The sequence below is a fragment of the Pteropus medius genome, unplaced genomic scaffold (assembly GCF_902729225.1).
Source record: "Pteropus medius unplaced genomic scaffold, Ma_sr-lr_union100, whole genome shotgun sequence".
Classification (NCBI taxonomy): Eukaryota; Metazoa; Chordata; class Mammalia; order Chiroptera; family Pteropodidae; genus Pteropus; species Pteropus medius.
The window spans coordinates 23,685,544-23,708,021 of record NW_024349800.1 but is presented as its reverse complement, the minus strand read 5'-3'; the positions used below and the strand labels follow the sequence as shown (position 1 = coordinate 23,708,021).

Here is a 22,478-nt window from a genome sequence, read left to right as displayed (position 1 = left end):
ATTACGTTTGTGGACCTCCACCCTACCTGACAAATATTATTCCTTAATATTTAATTATTTTTTAGGAAGAAATTAAAGTCACTTAATTTTTTAATGCCTATAGCACCTGGTAGTCCTAGGTGGTCTCCCATCCAAGTACTAACAGGCCTGACCCTGCTTAGCCTTCGAGATCAGACAAGATCGGTCACGTTCAGGATGGCATTACTGTAGACTAAAGTCACTTAATTTAAATGTCCTTTTTCTTCTTGGAGTGGCAATAGTGATAAAAAGGTTGAGTATATGATTCTAAAAGATCATTTAGTCCACCTTCAACTAGTTACTAAATCTCTATAACACCATAATCGATAATAGCATTCATTGTGCCATTAAGTGCCAGATTGTACCATATGCTGTTGTTATAGGGATGATTAATTCTCAGAACATAGCAGTGTGGTAGGTACCATGTATATCTTTACTTACAAATGAAGAAACTGAACCTGAGGAATATTAAGAATGTGCCCATATTCAAAACTCCCAGCTGTTACCTTCTATACTGCACTGCTCCTCCACATGAGTATATGTCTCCTCTTTTATCAAATACCTCTAGAAAAGAGAAACTACTTTGTCTTTTTAGGTGGTTCAGTTCCTAGTATGATGGTATAGATTTTGAGATAGGATGAACTCAAGTTAAAATTCTCTTCTGCCACATATTGCACATAATTGTTGAGCAAATTACTTAATCTAAGTATCCTTGGCTATAAAACATGGATAATATATGCTTAAATACTAGGATGTGAAGATTAAATGTAATCATGTTTATAAAGCCCTTAGCTTTGACTAGCACACATTAAATAGTAACCATTCACATAATAATACAAATAACCCATATATATAGAAAAATGTATGCAATCATTAGTAAAAAAGAAAGATATTAAAGCAGGAGGGCATAGAAGGTATATGGGAAATTTCTCAATTTTGCTATAAATCGAACTGCTCTAAACTGCTTTAAAATAAAATTTTAATATTAAAAAAATTTTAAATAAGAATTTAATACATAAAAAATTAAAGCAGGAAGGTGCCAAATTTCACCTTTTTAATTTCCAGTGCTTTAAGAGATTATATATCAATTGTGGGTGTGATGAGTAATTTCACAAAATTATGACAGAGACATTTAATGATATATATCAAGAATCTTAATGTGCATAACTTCTGACTTGATAATTCCACTTACAGGGATTTATTCTCAGAAAAAATTATATAAATGCACAGAAGTAGAAGTGTGTGTGTGTAAAAGAGAGAGAGAGAGGGAGACATCTCATCATATATATATAAATCATCATATATATGATGTTTATTACAATATTGTTTATAGTAGCAAAGATTAGAAATAGTCCAAGTTCATAGATAGGAGGATGGTTGAATACATCATGGTGGTGAATCCTTAAAATGCATGATGTGGCTCTATGTTTACTGACATGAAAAAAGGGCAATGCTATTATACTGTTTAAAAAAATCATGTATTATACTTTTATAACTAAAAAGCTTTTAATTTTGGAAAAAAAATGTAGCTTAGTATTGTAAAAAAGCATAGGTCTTATAAATAAATGTTGTTCAAATCTAAAGCCCTCCCATCAATTCAGTGTTTCCTGATTCACAGGACTCTGCACTGTCATTATACCTTTTCAGAACACTAAGCTACATTTTAATCCCTCTCATCTGCCAAATTAAAGAGAGAGTAAGACTTCCTGATAAGCATGATGAGGCTGTCAGTTGGAGCCAATCTGGAGTTTGAGGTCAACAATTGTCTTGATCAGGAGTTTTGCAGATACAGTTCACTAATAACTGTGGCCTTTTATCCAAGCCCTAGAATATCACTCATTGAATAAGGGTAACAAAGAAGACAATAGGAGTTACATGCAAGAGAAAATGAGTAACGAGCAGTTCTGAATATACAACTCAACTTAGAACTTAGGCAGAAAACAAATTTCTATATCACATATGAAAAGAATAATTAATGACTAGGGTGAAGAAGTCTTAAGAATCATCTTTTCAACAGATGCCTAATAAACAGACTGTTCCCCACTCTTAGCTCCATCCCTACAATGAATTTGTCTTCTTGTCTCACACTGGACAAAAGAGTTCCTAAATCCATTACATAAATTCAAGGGGAACAGAATGGTTATTATGGAGCTTTTCAATAATCATGGTTTTCCTTTTAGCAATGTAGTTTTTACCCATTTTGATTTTTAGATATAATATGAGAGAGAAGGTGAGCAACAGAAGCAAAATTTAAGGACTTATTTCATTGGTATAGCATCTTCAGACTATAACTTCCTTTGTGGGAAAAACATTAATTACTAATTTATTTTTTAAAATAGTTATAGAGCTATTCAGATCGTCTGTTTCTTTTTGAGTCAGTTTTGGTTATTTTTATTTTTTCTAAGAAATTTTCCAATTCACCTAATTTTTCAAGTTTGCTGTAATGATGTTGTTCATAGTATTCTCTTTATTTCAATTTTTAAAAATCTCTACATATTTGTTGATATATCTATCATTAGGTCCCTTTTATAGACCTAATACGGCTCATTATCTTCTTTTACTAATCTTGTCAAAGAATAAATGCTTAGCTTTATTAAGCCTCTTCTTTAATTTGTTTTCTGTTGCATTAATTCCTAAACATACCTTCATTATTTCCTTCCTTCAGTATTCTTTGGGTTTATTTTACTGATATTTCTTAAATTTCTTAAATTGCATGGCTCTTAAATTTTAAGTCTTTCTTCTTTCCAATGTAAAACATTTAAGGCTATGTATTTCCCTCTATAACTCTCAGAACTCACCTCTGAATTCCTCACTGAAATTTCAACAGGTCCAAAACCAATCTCCTGACCTTTTCCAACATATCTGTTCTTTTTGCAGTATTACCAGTCTTGTCAATGGCAACTCCATTTTTCCAGTTGCTCAGGTCTAAACACTTGAAATCATTCTCGACTTCTCTAACATATTCTTTGTCCAATCTGTCAGCAAACTCTGCCAGCAAAATCTTCAATTGTCCAATATCCAAACACTCTAGCCTCATCCCTTTTGCTATCGCCTTTTCTCATTCACTTTTTGCAGCAGCCTCCCAACTAGTCTCATTGCCCTTGCCTTTCAAAGGTCTATTCTTAACATAGCATCTGCATGATCCAAATCAAGGTTCCAAATCATGTACTAACTTTCCCTATTATTCAAGACAAAAATTTCAATTCCTTACAATAGCCCACAAAAGTCGTATATTACAGATCCACCTGCTACCTCTCTGACTCATTCTCTTATTATTCTGCCTCTCATTCACTGCTCCAGCCAAACTGCTGGAATTTAATTTACCTTCTTGGTGAAAGAGGCCTTCCTAGACAATCTCATTTTAAACTGCAATCCACTCACTCTACCTCTCAATACTACCTAGCCTCTGTTCCTGCTTTGTCCTCCTTCGTGGTACATAACATTACCTAACATACATACTATTTAGTTTACCTACTTATTTACATATTGTTTCCTTCACTATAATGTAAACTTTATGATGCTATAGATTTTTGTGTGTATGTCTCTTTGGTTCATTGCTATATTCCTAGTTCTAACAATAATGGCTGGCATGTGGCATTCAGTAATTTATTGCTAAGTAAATACAACTGATCCTTTGAAATTTTAATGGACTTCATAGCCTAGAAAATGGTCAATTTTAAAAAATGTTTTTGTTTGTTCATGAAAAGGTATAGATAGTCTCCAGTTGTATATAGTATCCTATATGTCATTAAATTAAGCTTTTAATTATATTGTTCAAATCTCATATTTCTGTACTGATTTTTTGTTCACTTAATCTATCAGTTATCACATGAAAGGAATTAAATCTCTAACTATGACAATGGACATGTTCATTTTTATTTTATGTGCACTTAACCAGTGCTATATATATAGAATTATTATGTCTTCCTCCTGAATTGATTTTTCTGTCACATTTGATCTCTAGTAATCACTACTGATTTTGCTTTAAAGACTATCTGTATAACATTATTAGCTCCCCTTAGGGTACTAACCTAGTATAATTTTTTTTTTCAAATTCCTTTCTACTACTTCATTGGATGCATCTTGTTTTATATGTTTTCCCTCTGCATGCTGCACTCTCCCTCAGTTTTTGATTTCTTTTGGGTTGAATATTTTTTCTTCATCTAACATTTTCACTCTGTTGTTTGAAAATTATATACACTATTTCTATTCTTTTAGTGATTACCCTAGAAATTCTACCATGTATATTTTACTTAATAATATCTAGTATTAATAAGTATCTCTATCTTTCTCTTGAAAAGTATAAGGACCTTAGAATGCTTTAAGTTCTTCACTTCTCTTCTGATTTATATGTTGTTATTGTCCAGGATTTTGTCTTAATTTTTAACCCCTTGGATTAGATAATAGTGTTTATGTCTTCTGCAATTGATTTTTTGTTTAGAATCCTGCAAGTTTAACATTATTTTTTGCCCACCATTCTTTCCTGTATTTCGTATCTTCCTTCTAGTTTTCTCAGAGAGGACAGTGCCCTTTCAAGGGTCCTAGATTGATGTGGAGATTCTCTGATCCAATCTCCCACCCTGCCTTAAGGCCAAGGCTCTGTCTTGGAATCTCTGAGTACACAGTCTTTGTAAACCAAGCAACCCACTACCAGGTGCCAGTAGATGCCCTCGAGGCAAACTTTGAGTTTGCTTAGTCTTGTGGAATCAAGCATCCTTGTCATTTCAACCTCTGAGTATTTCCCTTAGTTTCCTGTCAGGTCAACCATGCTTTAAACAAGTATTTTAAATATATTATCCAGCATTTTTATTTGATCTGACCAGGAAGTTTTTCTCTGGAGATCATTCTGTCTTATTCCCTAAATATTCTTAGATAACTGTGTTAGTATTCATATTCTTTGAATTGATTTCATGTAATTGTTTTATTTACTGTGTATGGTCCATTAGTGAAAAGTATAACTGAAAAAAGCCATTTAGAAATCAAATTGATTAATAACATTTTTAGTTACAAAATGAGTTCTTTTTGCCTATCCTATATATTTAGCATGAGCTAAGAACCATTTCCAAAAGACTACTCTTTTTTCCTCCTAAATTCTAAGTGTAAATTTTGACTCCAACATAATTTCCACCAACATCTTATAAAAATTTTCAAACATCCAAGAAAGTTGAAATATATATTAACTGCCTAGATTCTATCACTGTCATTTTACAATATTGTTTTATCACTTATCAAGCTCCCTTTCTGTCAATAAATTCATCTTACTTCATTGCATTGAAAAGGAAAATGCAGATGTCAATATATTTCCCCACAAATATTTCATAAACAGTATTTTTATTCATAGGCAATAAAGCTTCCTTTCCCAACATTTTGCTTACTATTTTAAAAGCATTTAAAAAGCATGACTCTCGGTGCCACCATCACATAATACCACTTGAGTTAGAAAACAATAGTCTTATAGTTAAGAGGGGAAATAAACAAGTAAAATAAATTAATTATTAATCCCTTTTAACATATTTCCATGCTAGTAAAATAAGCTTCATATGTGGCACATTCATTTGAAGTGTTGCCCTTTTATTTCATCAATATCTAGGAGTTCCTATTATAGTTTCTGTTTGTTTATAATGAAAGCGCTTGTTAATATTTCCCTATTCCGTAGCTCTGGAGTACTATTCAGTTTCATGGAGGCTGGGAGGTAAACAATCACCTGAGCTGCACTGGCTTTCTATATTATTGTAATTTATATAAGAAATACATATTTGGACTTTGTCCCATTCTTAGCACAGAGCTCCTAAAACCCTTGGAATTTACTAGGTGATAGAATCAATGGACATCACCAGATGGCCAAAACAGAAATCAAACAGACTATATAACTGGAAGCAGGAGATGGAGAAGCTGTATTCTCTCTGCCAAAATAAGACCAAGAGCAGACTGTGGTACTGACTGCAAATTGTTAGTATCAAACATTGGAGTAAAACTGAGGAAGAGCAATAAAAGAATTATAGTGAAAAAATATAATGTAAATAACATTCCTGATGGATTTAAATTTCACATAAAAAATAAATTTGCACTGTTAAACTTAACTGACCAAGAACCAGAAGAACTATGGACTGAAACTAGAAATATTATCAGGAAAGAATGCAAAAAGATAATTCCAGAAGTAAAAAGGAAAGAAAAATCAAGATGAATGACAGAAGAAACACTAAAAATTGTTAGAGATAGGCAAGAGGCAAAAACAAAAGGTGACAAAAGCAGGGTTAGAATCCTGAATGGCATTTTCAACACCTATCATGTAGAGATAAAGAGAACTGTTACAATAGTCTATGTAAGGAGATAGAAAAGAATGAAAAAAAAAAAAGGAAAAACAAGGGATCTCTAACAGAAAAATTCAAAAAATAAGAGGGAAATTCAACCCTAGATTAGAAATGCTGAACAACCAATAAAGAAGCACATTATCTGACCAGGAGAAAATAAAGGGAAAGCGGAAACAGTATACTACAAACCAATACAGACGAGACAAAAAGGATGACACATACCTTTTCTGAAGATTCCTATGAGGAAGAATCTGTAATTCTAAAAAGTGAGGTGAAAGCTGCTTTGGAAGTATGGGGCAGAAATAAATAACCAGGGGTATATAGGATACAGATAGAATTATTTCAAGCCACAGACACTGAATCTGTCAAAATCCTAACAAGAATATGTCAACACATATGGAAAACAAAACCATGGCCTACAGATTGGAATCATTCAGAATACATCCCAATTTTCAAGGAGATGCCAAGGAGTATAATAACTGTAGGATCACTGCTCTAATTTCTGATGCAAGTAAAGTGATGGTCAAGGTGATTCAACAAAGGCTTCTACCTTACATGGAGGAAGAAATGCTGGATGTTCAAGCTGGATTCAGAAAAGAGGCACCCAAGGCCTAATTGTGAGCATTCGCTGGATACTGGAATGCTTCAAAGAATTTCAGAATGTCAGTCTATGTTTTATAGACTATAGTAAAGACTTGACTGTGTAGATCATGAAAAGCTATGGGTTGCTCTAAAAGGAATGGGTTGGGCGACAGCACTTGACTGTCCTAATGTGTGGAAGCCACTATCAGGACAGAATATGGAGAGACTGAATGGTTTCCTATAGGCAAAGGTGTCATACAAAAGTGCATTTTATCTCTCTATATTTTAGATTTGTACACAGAACATATTCAAAAAAGTAGGCTAGACTCAGAGGAAGGAGGAGTGAAAACTGGTGAAAGAAATACCAATAACTTAAGATATGCAGATGACACCACCTTACTGACAGAAAGTAGTACGGATTTGAAAGAACCGATGAAAGTGAAAGAAATGCCAAAGCACTATATTTGAACATCAAAAAGACAAAAACCATAACTGCAGAAGAGATACACAACTTTAACATAAGCAATGAAGGCACTGAAATTGTTAAAGCTTTTGCTGACCTTGGTTCAGTCGTCAATTCAAAAGGAGACTGCGGCCAAGAAATTAAGAGAAGGCAGAGACTCAGAAGGGCAGCAATGGAAGAATTAGGAAAGATCACCAAGAGCAAAGATGAGTCATTGGGGACCAAAGCTACATTGTGGACATCACTCATTCATAGGGTCGCCAGGAATTGAAGCTGACTCAATGGTACATAAGACACATGACGGCCAAAAAGGTGAAAGTAGTTTTTTGTTACTCATAACAAGCTCCTTGCAACCGCACCTGAGTTTATATTAATGAGGTAACTTTCTGAAAGACCCTATAAATGGGGCCGGTTATCAGAAGAACTAACCACATTAGAGTCTCGGAACTTTCAGCCCCACCTCAGACCTCCAGGAAAGGGAGAGGGGTTGGGTAGAAACTGAATTAATCACCAGTGGCCAATGATATAATTGATCATGTCCATGTAACGAAGCCTCCATAAATACTAAAAAGGATGGAGTTCAGAGAGCTTCTGGACTGGTGAATACATGGAGGTGCTGGGAGAGTGGCAGGCCTGGAGAGAGCATGGAGGCCTTGTGCCCTTTCCCATATAACTTGCCCTATGCATCTGTTCATCTGACTGTTCATTTTTATCCTTTAAAACAATAGCAATAGTAATTCAAATGTTTTCCTGGATTCTCTGAGTGGCTCTAGCAAATGATCAAACTTGAGAAGACGACAGTAGAAACCTCCAGTGTGTAGCCAAGCGGGTCAGAAGTTGTGGGTAACCTGAAGACCTATTACTTGCAAATGGCAGCTGAAGTACAGGCAGTCTTGTGCGACTGAGCCCTTAACCTGTAGGAATCTATGCTAACTCTGGCTAGTGTCTGAATTGAATTGTAGAATATCTAGCTGCTATCAGAGAATTGGTCAGTGTGGGAAAAAAACTTCTGGTGTCAGAAGTGTTGTGAGCATGAGAGAAACACTGAATTTTTTTTCTAGACACTTTCTATAGGTAAGAGTCTTCAACTTAACAATTTTATGAATTAGACTGTATCATATCTTTAAAATTTTATAATAAACACTTATTTAGCTATCCTAACAAGACTGTACTTCTATTGCTTTCTATCTTTAATGTTAGCAGCAATGATTCACATTTATAGAGAACATTTCTTTAAAAACTCAATCACTTTAAACACATACAAAAAGATGCTGGGAAAGGACATGAGAAATAAGTTTTAAAGTTTAGATTAATTTGGATTTGGAAGAAGGCTTTCAGGATAATATTTTATACTTGATAAAGAATAAAAAAAAAAAGCCAGAACAAAAGATGTCTGTGATCTCCCTTATCAAGAACAAATTGTATACAAAAAATTTATTTAAATAACTCACATAGTATACTTCTGTCTATTATCACAACTCATCTGAATTATAATCATCAGAAGATGATTTTACCAAGATCCACTGACGGTATCTTGTCATTGGCGGACATGGATCTCGAGATCCTTGCATTTAGAATGGTAATCTTATCTTTCCATTTAGGCCTTCTTTGGAGCTACGATGAACTTACTCCATTATTCATCGATGAGCTGAGATAATACTAGCGCATTAGCATATAGGCTGACCGGAGACTTCATTAACATAGTTTATCGAGCTTTGTTCGGAGAACTGGTGAAGAGATTAACAAAGATTGACCGACCCGAGCGATCCGATGACGCGAACCCATCCTTTTTCTTTCTCTCTCTCTCTCTTTTTTTTTTTTACAATGCCATGTATAGCCTACTATCAAAAGAACTAATAAACCCTCATAACTGAAATAGTAAGTAGCAAAGCATACAAAAAAGGAAACATGAAAAACCTACACTACCCCAAGGGAAAATATTCAATTGCAGATATAACTTCATAGAAAAGCTAGTCTAAAAATAATGATAACAATAACAGTCACCTCATCAAAGCACATTCAAAAAATAATTAGAATACTGCATTTAAGGAAAATAAATGAAAAAGTTGCACATTAGAATATGTGCATATTAGCAGGATATGCACAATCTAGGGCCAGCAGCATTATGAAATGTAATGCTTATGCACAGCCAGACTATGGTATCAAGTCAAAGAGGCCAGAGACACAGTGAGGCCACCAAGAGTATGCCTCTAAAACATCTGTTTCATTCATGTTAATCTTTTGTGCTCTTTAGGCAGGAGCTGAATTCATTAATTTTCCTCAGGAACAAGGAAAACAAAATAATAGTGAAAGCAAAGAACAAAGCCCTCAATCCAAATAAATGTAACAACTGCCGCGGTATTTTTGGCATATGTTCACATGTAGGAAACTGCCTCATTCAGGGTGGAGAGTCTCTTAGAATACACTAAAGTCATTCAAATAAAAAGGCAAGATTCAATTACAGATCATATAACTCATACAATATATTAACATCTCTCAGCTTTTAAAAAGACTTTTCCAAAGGCTTCACTGTTGGGTAGAGATCAAAGTGCCACTTTAGAGTTAACTCATTTGTCAAATGATAATATCCCCTTAACAGGGTTGTTCTGAGAAAAAAAGAAGAGACCATGCATGACTTGCTTGAAAGAGTTAAACAGAACTATAAGTAGTTCTGTTACAGATTTATATTGTAAGTAAAACTAAAACTTTAAATTCAACTTGATATAATACTTCCTTTTGGTACATGAAGTTGAAAATGTTATTACTTTGCTATAAAAATATCATATATAAAAGTATATAAAATGTATATATTCATCTAAAATAAAAATAATTTTTAATGGCCCCTGATATATATTCCACTCATCTTAAGAAATAGAACATTACTAACACCTTGGAGGCTCCCATGTGCCTGTTCCTATAAAATTTCTCTTAACCCATTCCACACTATCCTAGATTTTGTCTAATAACTTATTTGCTTTTGTTTATAGTATTGACACATTTACATGTATTTCTAAATTAACTATATCATCTATCTATATCCATCCATTCAGCTTCCATCCATTCATCCATTTGTTTTTGAACTTTATATATATGGAATTTGATATATGTACTTGTTCTTCAACTTCTACATTATTTTTCTGAGTAATTCCTTGACATTATCTAATTTTTCATATAATTTCTAAGGTTAAAGGAATGTATCACACCCATTTAAAGGAGAGAAAATGAGGCACAGTAAAGCTAGCAACTTGCCACATTATATAAGAGAACAGACAAATCTTTCCATAGTAATTCTGAAAGTAAAGCAAACCAATAACTGTCTCAGAGCTGTTTATAGCACATTCATATTTTTAGGTTCAATAAAACTAAAACATTTCTCTAGTGCATAATTAAGTTAAAATTTTTAAATTAACCTTACATAGCTGATATTTTTTGCTTTCATATTAAATGGAAAGTATACTGATGATACAAAAGCCTTAAAAAATCTTCATAGTCCTTATGGGAAAACAAGAATGAATTAAATTAAGAAAATCAAGGGAATATTTGTTGTTTTCCTTGGGATATATACTATTAGAAAACAATCATATTATGTAATATTCTAATTAAAGAAGACGGCTCCTTAAATAGGTAGTCTAACACTAATCAATCCTAAGGTATCATTCACCTGAGCAAGTGGTGGAAGAATCTCCTTGCATATTTGCTGATTTGTTCTCTATATTCCAATATGGTTGTATCCAGGAGTGGTCTTGTTGGAGCATAGAAGGTTCCAAGGCTTGCCTCAAGCTGTGCTGTGGAATTCAAACATAGCAGCACTAAAACAAGTGAAACTCCTTCAATTACAACAGAATACTCATGTTTGCAGTCAGTCAGGTTTTGCAAACTTGGATGAAATGTGAGCTTGTTGCAGGAAAGATGAAATTAAAATATGACAGCTGGTACAAAAACAAACCTGTGTATAAACTTTCACTTGAGGCAAAGCTGACAATGACTCTGAGCAACAAAAAGCTGTCAAAACTGAAGAAATCCGTAATGAACCAACCTCTCACCACAAATGTTTAATTAAAACAGTGACTCATCAAAGTAACACAGTTTGAACTAGTATTTCCAGTAAAATCAACTCACTGTGTATTCAACATTTACTCTCTTTAGTTGAAAGGAGAAAACTAACCTTTCCATACTGGGAACTGAAATCAGTATTAGAAATGTTTAAAAAATAATACAAATAAAAACCTTATTGGAGTAATAATATCTCTGTATTACAATTGTAAAGAAACAGTGAAAGTCCCTGTTTCTTCCTTCAGTCCTGTCCTAAACAACACGATTGTTGGTTTTGTGCAAGTGTGAAAGCTAACACCCCTGAGAGGGATGGCATGCTAATCTGCTCTTAGTCAAGTAACACCTTCCTAGGAAAAAAGGGTTGGACAGCAAGTTTCGATAAACCAGAGGGCTAGAAATTAGGAGAAAGAGGCACATTTTGCTTACTTCACAATTTTACCAAGACATGCCTGTGGGGTTGTGTCTTCTCCCAGAAATACCTGGAGGTTATATAATTACCATAATGGTGAGAATATGAGCATATATGAGAACGCTGCAGTTCACAGTAAGAACCCAGTGATTTTTATGCTACTTACTAGCACTGGGTTGAATAAACAGTTCTTTATTTAGCAAAACTCTTTAGTTCTAGGCACATTTGGGTTTGAAAGTACTAAATACCTCATCAGCGTAATTGCTATGGAGTTGGCTAAGCTGTAAGCAATTTCTTTCTTTTTAATCTCAAATCTAGACAGTAAAGTAAGATGAACTTTAGGGGTATTTTCTTTCAAAGCAGCAGTCAATTTAGATTAAAATTGAATACAGCAATGTCATTGTGAAAACAAGCCAGATTCTTTTGCCATTGCTTGTTTTCTTGACAGCATGTTTTGTACATTTGAAATGTTCAAGCCTACATGGAATACTCATAACTCCTAGCACAGTTACAGATTCATTAGATAGCCCAGCTTGATGTTTAAGGCTGAAATGAAGATCTTGAAGATAACCACAACACAGCTACAAATAAAGAGCTCAATGGGTTCCACTAATAAAAAGGAAACAAATTACCATGTCAAATTTGTTGGATGCAGATAGAATAAATCTCAATACAGAAGAATTCTGAATGTTTTAGAAATATGTTTTGTAGTTACTTTGGGGAAAATGCATATACATAAAATGTACATATTCTGATAACCCAGCATCATGCAAGCATTTCATTTTAACAGCCTAATATCACACAAGCTTTTTATTTCCCTATTTCTCTAATATGGTTCCTTGAAAATATACTTTATTAAATCAAGGATCTGATAATGCCCATTTGTGAATTCCCTAATAATCTTTCTTACAATACAAACTCACTAAGGTAGATGGAATTTCTCAGTGTCCTAAGTGACAGTAATTATTTTATCTTCTCTATATTTATTCAACTGTAAATTTAAGATCTCTTATGCAGATTGTGTGTACCATAACAGGGCTTTCTTTAGGAACTCTTTTTTTTTTCCTACTACACACCCAATCTTGAGGGTGTATCAATACTATGAAATAATTACTTGAGATAACTTAGCAGGCAGAAATATTACAATAATACCTAGTACCTAAAATTTTGAAGTTATATTCTTTTATTTTTAATTAACATTCATCAAGTACCTACTGTGGGCTAAGCACTGTGCTAGGCACTTTCTCATTGTAGAAATACTGGAATCTCCATAGATGGGTTGGACTACCTCCAACAAGTATATTCAGTTAACATTAAATAAATACTTATCTTGGGCCTCTTGTGAGTTGAGCATTCCATGATGCGGACCTCCTGAAGGAACATGTTCTTACTGATTGTTTTTCTCTAAAATTACTAAAATGAACGGGACATACAGAATTCTATCTAAACAACTTGTTTACTTTGGAAACAAAATGGAATGAGAAAATCTATAAACATGCAAAGAAAACAGTAGGGAGAAAAAAGCTCTCCAGTATAGACCTTTTGACAAATTTCCTGTTTTCCTTATCTTGCAAATTACCTAGGGAGTTTCTCATTGGCCATGTGTCAATATTTATTTCAAAAATTTGAAATAAAGATGCAAATGCAAAATGTGTAGGTTCATTTTACATTAAGTAAATAGTAATAAAAATAATACACTAAATAATTGGCAAATATAAAATTTAATTTCATTATTGTAGGTGACATATCTTTTACCCTTTTTTTTTTTTAAGTGTCATCTCTTTTTGATGATAAACATATGAGATCCTATGGGCAAAATTACTTACCTGAAAGAAAAAGAGGGAAATCCAAACAGGTAGAAGGGAGAGGGATATCAGAACTACAAGTTAGAATGAAAACATGAAGGGCAACCTGGGCTGCAGTTATGATATTGACACTGACACACACACACAGTGGTAAAGATTACTGTCTGGACAAATAACTTGGGGTGTGAAAGAACAATATTGATGTCTAAAGTGAAGGAGAAATAAAGATCTTTGTTTGGGACCTTTTGTCTACCAGACCCTAGAGAGTACATGGAATTCTTGATCAAAATTTGAAATCTGAGCGTATTCCACATACGAATTTAGACCAAAATATACAATGACTGCATTATGAGTTCCCACATAGATACATAACAGAAAAGTTCTTCTTTATGTTGACAAATACTATATAGTATCATATGGGAGTAATTATTTGATATCTGATATTGTCAGTTTTAATAGGGCATTATTACCATTTTTGTCTTTTAATCTCCAATAACTCAAAAACATCCTAAAAAAAAACTGACTATAAAATGTACTTCATGTATTTGCAAAACCCATTTATGAAATATATTTCAAGTCTCACCTTCTCTCTCTGGAGTGAGCTTTTGTCTAAGAAGATAGTTTACAATGGCACTCATGCTGATGAAACACTGGTGGCCCAAAGTGTCCCAATTCATACTGCTTAGTATGTTTATCGCCTCATAGATCTCATCACAGTGAATATACTGGAAGATGATCTCTGCCAGGCCCAGCTGTCCTCGTGTGAAGATGCCTGTCACAGAGAAAATGTTAAACCAAGTAAATCTTTTAAAAATAAAAAAATAGAATAACTTTTCCATAAAGAAAAAAAAACTAACCATTTCTTGCGTAAATGCTATAAATGCAGTGTTTGGGGTCTAAGAGTAATAAGTGTCTGTGGTTAAATCTTCATTTTAAATAACACCTACCAACTCTATCTAGCTTATCCTTATTATTTCAGCATATATTAACTAATTTATACTCTACATAATAAAACTGCTTAAAGTGAATAAGCATGAGAAGAATTTTTGGGTACACCACAATAGCTAACCCTATTTTTCTCATCAGTTGTTTAAGCCTGTTATACGCATTTAAAGACAGATTTTGATACAAACAAAACATTCTTATTGCCTGTCTTCATTAGTTCTAAATTGCATCTAGTCTTTAACTCTGTGTACTTGGGGGAGGGGAAAATACAAATGTACAAATATCTATGATAAATAAAATGTGACTATATAAATGCTTTTAAGTCTGTTTTTATTAATGGGTACTCTCAATTGATAGCTTCTTCGTAGATCACATATCAATTTATTTTAAATTGGCATTTAGAAATTATCCTCTTCTACTGAAGTAAAAACTAATCAGTTTAATCTTGCTGTTGATCCCTTTCACAACTAATATTTGCTATAAAATATCTTGGTAAAATATAAACACATCTGTTTATCCTTTGAAAGTAAAATTCACTTCTAATCTTAGAGGAACAAGAACACAAAACACATGGGGGAGCATTCTGTTCTAGTTTTATCATCTTTTAACTATGGCTCATCTAATTTGAAACTAAAAATTTCTGTGTAATTAAATCACAAATACTAAGGCTTTAAAGCAAATTATTGTTTTTTAAAATCTTTTAAAAATGGCTCGCTGTAAAATATTTTTTCTTCACCCAATGTTTACAGATTTGAGTCTACAAAAACTTCTCAGTACAAAAAACCGTAAGTATAAATGAGAAAATGTCTGAAATTGTAAGCTGTAAGTATAAATGAGAAAATGTCTGTGAAATTGTTTGTTTGTCATTTAACTGCAATAGTTATAGGTTTCAGGATTTTAAAAAATGTATTAGCTCATGGGAAAAATGCCAAAGTTCTTCATACTAACTTCAAATCACATCAAAATGAGGATTTGTGTATATCTAACAGGACTCAACCTTGATAGGGAATCTGGGGAACTGCCTTGATTATACTAAGCAATAAAACTTTACTATTCTTTTAGTGTTGGTAGAATCAATGAATGCTACTATCCAAAAGCCTTCATGAGCCTGTAGTCAAGCAGTTAAGTCTTCATAAATCAGAGTGGTTTCTTGGCAGTACATATTGATGTGTAGGAACTTTGCAGGAAACCGAAAATATCTGAAATCTGTTGACCCTATGCAATACTTCTGGCAAGAAAAATAACTGATTTTTGAGAAGAAAAGCTTACATATAATATAATCATAATCAAATTATAAGAAAGAAAAATCTTAAAAATCAGCCAAAAAAGGGTCACATGATGTACAGAGAAACAGATATGAATAATTGCAAATTCTGCTTCTGAAATTATGCAAGCAAGAAGACAACAGCAATTTGAGGTATAAAAATGAATTAACCTAAAATTTGATACATTTATAATAAAGAATTAAAAATTCATGAAGAAATACAACAATCTTAGATACACCTAATAACGGAGCTCTGAAATAATAAAGCAAAAACTGATAGAACTAAAAGGAGAAAAAGTCAATTCTAAATTTATAGTTGGAGATTTCATTACTTCTCTCTCACTAGTTGAGAGAATATATAAACAGAAAATCAGTAAAAATAGAAAATATTTGGAAAAAGCTATCAATGATTTTGACCTGATTTATAAAACAGTTCACATAACAACAACAGAATATATTCTTTTTAAGTACAAAAAGAACATCAACCAAGATGGAGCATAATCTCGGTGATAAAAGAAGCCTCAATAAATTTAAATGTTCTGAAATCATACAAAGTACATTCTCTGACCACAATGGAATTAAAATAGATATCAATACAGAAAGATATCTCAAAAAATCTCTATTTAGAATTTAATCAGCATTCTTCTAAGTAACATATGGGTCAAAGAAGAAATTGCAGTATAAATTAGAAAATGTTTTGAAATGAATGAAAATTATAACATCAAAATTTTTAAGATATGGCTATAGCAGTACCTAGAGGGAAATTTCTAGCTTTAAATGTTTCAATTACAAAAGAAGAAGGGTCTAAAATTAACAATCCAAGCTTCCACATTAAGAACCTAATAAGAGTAAGCACCCAACATAGAAGCAACTATATACATAAAGCAATTATTGACCAACATAAAAGGAGAGATCAATAGTAATACACTCATAGCAAGAGACTTTAACACCCCATTGACACCAATGGACAGATCTTCCAGGCAAAGAATCAACAAGGAAACAATGGGCTTAAAAGATACACTAGAACAGATGGACTTAATAGATATTTTCAAAGCATTTTACCTCAAAGCAGCACATGGAACATTTTCAAGGATAGACCACATGTTAGGACACAAATCAAGTCTCAATAAATTTAAGGAGACAGAAATCATATCAATCGTCTTCTCTGATCACAATGGTATGAAACTAGAAATTAACTACAAGAAAAAAAACATGGAAAATATACAAACACATGGAAGCTAAATAACATGCTACTAAACAATGAATGGGTTATTAATGAGATCAAAGAAGAAATCAAAAGATACCTAGAGATAAATGAAAATGAAAACACAACGACTCAAAATTTATGGGACACAGTGAAAGCAGTCCTAAGGAAGAAATTCATAGCAATATAGGCCTATCTCAAGAAACAAGAAAAAGGACAGCAAACAAAGCCCAAAGTGAAGAGAAGGAAGGAAATAATAAAGATCAGAGCAGAAATAAATGAAATAGAGTCTAGAAAAACAATACAAAAGATTAATGAAACCAAGAGCTGGTTCTTTGAAAAGATAAACAAAATTGACAGACCCTTAGCCAGACTCATCAAGGAAAAAAGTGAGAGGACTCAAATAAATAAAATCAGAAATGAAAGAGGAGAAATAACCATGGATTCCACAGAAATACAATGGATCATAAGAAAATACTACGAGCAATTATATGCCAACAAATTGGACAATCTGGAAGAAATGGACACATTCCTAGAAACATACACTCTCCTAAGACTGAGTCAAGAAGAAAGAAAAAATCTGAACCAAGTAATTACCACCAATGAAATAGAATCAGCAATCAAAAACCTCCTAAAAAACAAAAGTCCTGGATCAGATGGCTTCATAGGCAAATTTTACCAAACATTCAAAGAAGAATTATCACTTATTCTTCTCAAACTGTTCCAAAAAATTCAAGAAGAGGGAAGGCTCCCTAACTCCTTTTATGAGGCCACTATTACCTTGATTCTAAAACCAGACAAAGACATTACAAAAAAAAAAAAACTATAGGCTGATATCTCTTATGAACATTGATGCAAAAATCCTCAACAAAATATTAGCAAACTGGATTCAGCAATACGTTAAAAATATCATACACCATGATCAAGTTGGATTTATTCCTGGGATGCAAGGTTGGTTCAATATCAGCAAATCAATTAATGTGATACACCATATTAACAAATCGAAAGATAAAAACCATATGATCATATCAATAGATTCAGAAAAAGCATATGACATAATCCAGCATCCATTTATGATAAAAACTCTCAGCAAAGTGGGAATAGAGGGAACATACCTCAACATAATAAAGGCCATAGATGACAAACCTACAGCTAACATAATACTCAATGGAGAAAGGCTAAAAGCATTTTCCTTAAGATCAAGAACAAGACAAAGATGCTCACTTTCACCACTCCTCTTCAACACTGTATTGGAAATCTTAGCCACAGCAATAAGACAAGAAAGGGAAATAAAAGGCATCTGAACTGGAAAGGAAGAAGTAAAACTTTCGTTATTTGCTGATGACATGATACTATATATAGAGAACCCTAAAAATTCCACAAACAAACTGTTAGAAATGATCAATGAATTCAGTAAAGTAGCAGGTTACAAAATAAATATTCAGAAGTCAGTGGCATTTTTATACACCAATGATGAACTTTCAGAAAGAGAAATTAAGAAAACAATCCCATTTATAATTGCATTGAAAATTATAAAATACCTGGGAATCAAATTAACCAAGAAGGGAGAAGATCTTTTTTCAGAAAATTATAAGTCATTGAAAAAAGAAATTGAAAAAGATACAAATAAATGGAAGTATATACCCTGTTCATGGGTAGGAAGAATCAACACTGTTAAAATGGCCATATCACCCAAAGCAATCTATAGACTCAGTGCAATCCCTATCAAAATATCAATGGCATTTTTCAGAGAGCTAGAACAAACAATCCTAAAATTTATATGGAGCCATAAAAACCCCGAATAGCCAGGGCAATCTTGAGAAAGGAGAACAAAGTTGGAAGTATCACACTACCTGATATTAAACTATACTACAAGGCTACAGTAATCAAAACAGCATGGCACTGGCATAAAAACTGGCATAAAATGGAATAGAATAGAGAGCCCAGAAATAAACCCACACCTATACGCTCACTTAATATATGACAAAGGAGGTAAGAATATACAATGGGGTAAAGATAGTCTCTTCAATAAATGGTGTTGAGAAAATTGGACAGATACATGCAAAAAAAAAAAAAAAAAGCTGGACCATCTTCTTACACCATACACAAGAAAAGACTCAAAATGGATTAAAGATTAATATGTAAGACCCGAAACCATAAAACTTTTAGAAGAAAACGTAGGCAGTAAACTCTCTGATATTACTAACAAGAATTTGTTTTCAGATATATCTCCTCAGGCAAGGGAAACAAAAGAAAAGATAAAACAACTGGGACTACATCAAACTAAAAAGTTTTTGCACAGCAAAGGAAACCATCAACAAAACAAAAAGACAACTGACTGTTTGGGAGAAGATATTTGCTAATGATACATCTGATAAGGGATTAATATCCAAAATTTATAAAGAACTTACAGAACTCAACAACAAAAAAACAAACAATCCAATTAAAAAATGGGCTGAAGACCTGAACAGATACTTTTCCAAAGAGGAAATACAGATGGCTAATAGACATATGAAAAGATGCTCAAGGTCACTAATCATCAGAGAAATGCAAATTAAAACCACAATGAGATATCACCTCACTCCTGTCAGAATGGCTATCATCAATAAATCAAAAAACAGCAAGTGTTGGTGAGGATGCAGAGAAAAGGGAACCCTCATACATTGTTGGTGGGATTGCAAATTGGTACAACTGCTATGGAAAATAGTATGGAGGTTCTTCAGAAAATTAATGGATATACCTTTTGACCCAGTAATTGTACTTCTGGGTATTTTTCCAAAAAAAACCCCAAACAATAATTCATAAAGATCTATGCACTCCAATATTCATGGCAGCACAATTTATAATAGCCAAGATATGGAAGCAACCTAAATGCCCATCAACAGATGATTGGATGAAGAAATTATGGGTCATATATACAAAGGAATATTACTCAGCCATTAAAAAAAAATGAAATCCTACCATTTGCAACAACATGGATGGACCTACAGGGTATTATGCTGAGTGAAATAAGTCAGAGAGAGAGACACCATATGATTTCACTTATATGTGGTATCTAAGGAACAAAAAGAACAAACTTATTGAAAATAGACTCACAAATATAGTGGACAATTTGGTGATGGACAGAGGGAACTGGGGTTGGGAGGCTGGGAGAATGGGGTGAAGGGTTAAAGAAGTACAAATTAGTAGTTGATATTTGGGCACGGGGAGCATGGAAGAGGGAATGCAGTTAGCATTAATATGATGGCTAAGTGGAGGGCCAGGGGAGGGAGGGAGAAATTGGGGGGATCGTTTTATGAACAATATAGATGTCTAACCAATGTACTGTATACTTGAAAATAATTTAAATAAATAAATTTATTTTTTAAAAAAAGATTTGTATTTCTAACAGTAAAAAAAAATTTTAAAAAAAGAACCTAAGAAGAGTAAATTAGTCCTAAATAGAAGGAAATAATAAAAATTAGAAATAGGAAATAAAAAAATACAGAAAATCAGTGAACTCAAAAGCTGGTTCTTTGAAATATCAGTAAAATTGACAAACCTCTGCTTAAATCAAGAAAAAAAGAGGGAAGAAAACTTACTAAATCAAGAATAATCACTACAGTACTGCAGACATTAAAAAATAAGTGAATAATATAACTTTATAAAAATTAATATAACTTATATGAAATGGGTTCCTTGAAAGACCTAACTGTCAAAGCTCATTCAAGAAGGAATATATAACCTGAAAGGCTCTTTATTATTTGCATTTGAATTTATAGTTTTAAAAAAACTTTAAATATACATACATGTACACATGCAATCTGCATTGTCCAGATGCTTTCACTGGTCAATTCTCTCAAACACCAAAAGAAACAATATCAACTCTATGCGACTCAAATATAAGAGGAAGGAACATTTCCCCCAATTCATTTCATGATGTTAGCTTTAACCATTGATACCAAAAGTGACGAAAAACATCACAGGAAGTAGAAAAAAAATAAAACTACAGATCATTATCTCTCATAAATAGATAAAATCCTTAACAAAATATTAGCAAATACAGCAATATACTGAAAAGACAAAACATCACGAACAAGAGCAATTTATCCCACAAACTCAAGGTCACCGAAGCACCTGAAAACTATCTATGTACTTCACCATATGACCAGAAAAAAACATGTTATTATTTAAATAAATGCAGTAAAAGCACTTGAAACATATTCAACATCCACTCAAGATTGTATATCTCAGCAGACAAGGAATGGAAGATTTTTTTCAACCTAATAACATCATACTTATAGTGAAAGATTAAATACTTTCCACCAAAGATCAGAAACAAAACAAGGATGTCTTTTCTTGCCACTTCTATTCAAAATTATACTGAAGGTCCAAGCTAGTATAATATGGGAAGAAAACAAAATAAAAGGCATACAGGCTGGATTAGAAGATGTAAAACTGTTTTTAATTGCAGTTGTCAGTCATCTATGTAGAAAATCCTAAGGAATCTACAAAAAAGTGACAACTAAGAAATGAGTTTAACAGGGTTGTATGATACATGGCTATATTTCCCAATTTTATTTCTATATAATCCCAATGAACAATTAAAAACTATAATTAAAAAATACCATTTACACACTAGCATGTGAAAACATAAACAAAATATGTACAAGATCTTAATATTTAAAATTATAAAACACTGAGAGAAATTAAAGACTACCTGAATAAATGGAAAGAGATACTGTGGTTATAGATCAGGAGACACAATATCGTTAAATTGTTATTCTACTCCAGATTGATCTATTAATTCAACATAATCCCAATGAAAATATATATGTTTTTGCAGAAACTGACAAATTATTTTAAATTTTATACAGAAATTTGAAGGTCTAGAGTAGCCAAAACAATTTCGATAAAGAACAACAAAGTTGGAGGAGTAACAGAACCTGATTTCAAGACAATATAAAAACACAATAATTAAGACAGTGTGGTACTTGCTTAAGCATAGACAGATCAGTGGAAGAGAAATGAGTCTATTCATACACACATACAATATGGTCAAGGTTATTCAATAGAAAAAGGATAATCTTTCCAACAATTGGTGCTGGAACGATTGAATATTTATATTAAAAATTAATTTTAACCCATATCTTATACAATATGCAAAAATTTAATTTGAAATAGACCATAAACCTAACTATAGGAAATAAAACCATAAAACTTCTAGAAAACAGGGTTAGACAAAGATTTCTTAGGTCAAAAAAAGCACAAGCCATAAAATAAAGAAATTTAAGAATTGGATTTCATTAAAATTAAAAACTTGTGCTACCCAAAACACACTGTTAAGAAAATGAAAAGGTAAACTACAGGGTATTAGTTAGAAAATATTCATAATGTTAGTATCTTACAAAACACTTGTTATTCAGAGAATATAAAAACTTGTAC

The 22,478-nt window shown here is 32.7% G+C and overlaps 1 protein-coding gene across 9 annotated transcripts in view; it reads right to left on the bottom strand.

Moving 5' to 3' along the window:
• WDPCP (WD repeat containing planar cell polarity effector) overlaps positions 1-22,478 on the bottom strand; it is a 331,453-nt gene that overhangs the window by 173,568 nt on the left and 135,407 nt on the right. For all 9 annotated transcript variants that reach the window (XM_039887008.1, XM_039887009.1, XM_039887011.1 and 6 more), the window contains exons 11-12: positions 14,225-14,413; positions 11,036-11,159 (exon numbers count right to left, since the gene is read on the bottom strand). In XM_039887008.1, the coding sequence (XP_039742942.1) occupies positions 11,036-11,159; positions 14,225-14,413 (313 nt within the window). The remainder of the gene's footprint in view (positions 1-11,035; positions 11,160-14,224; positions 14,414-22,478) is intronic.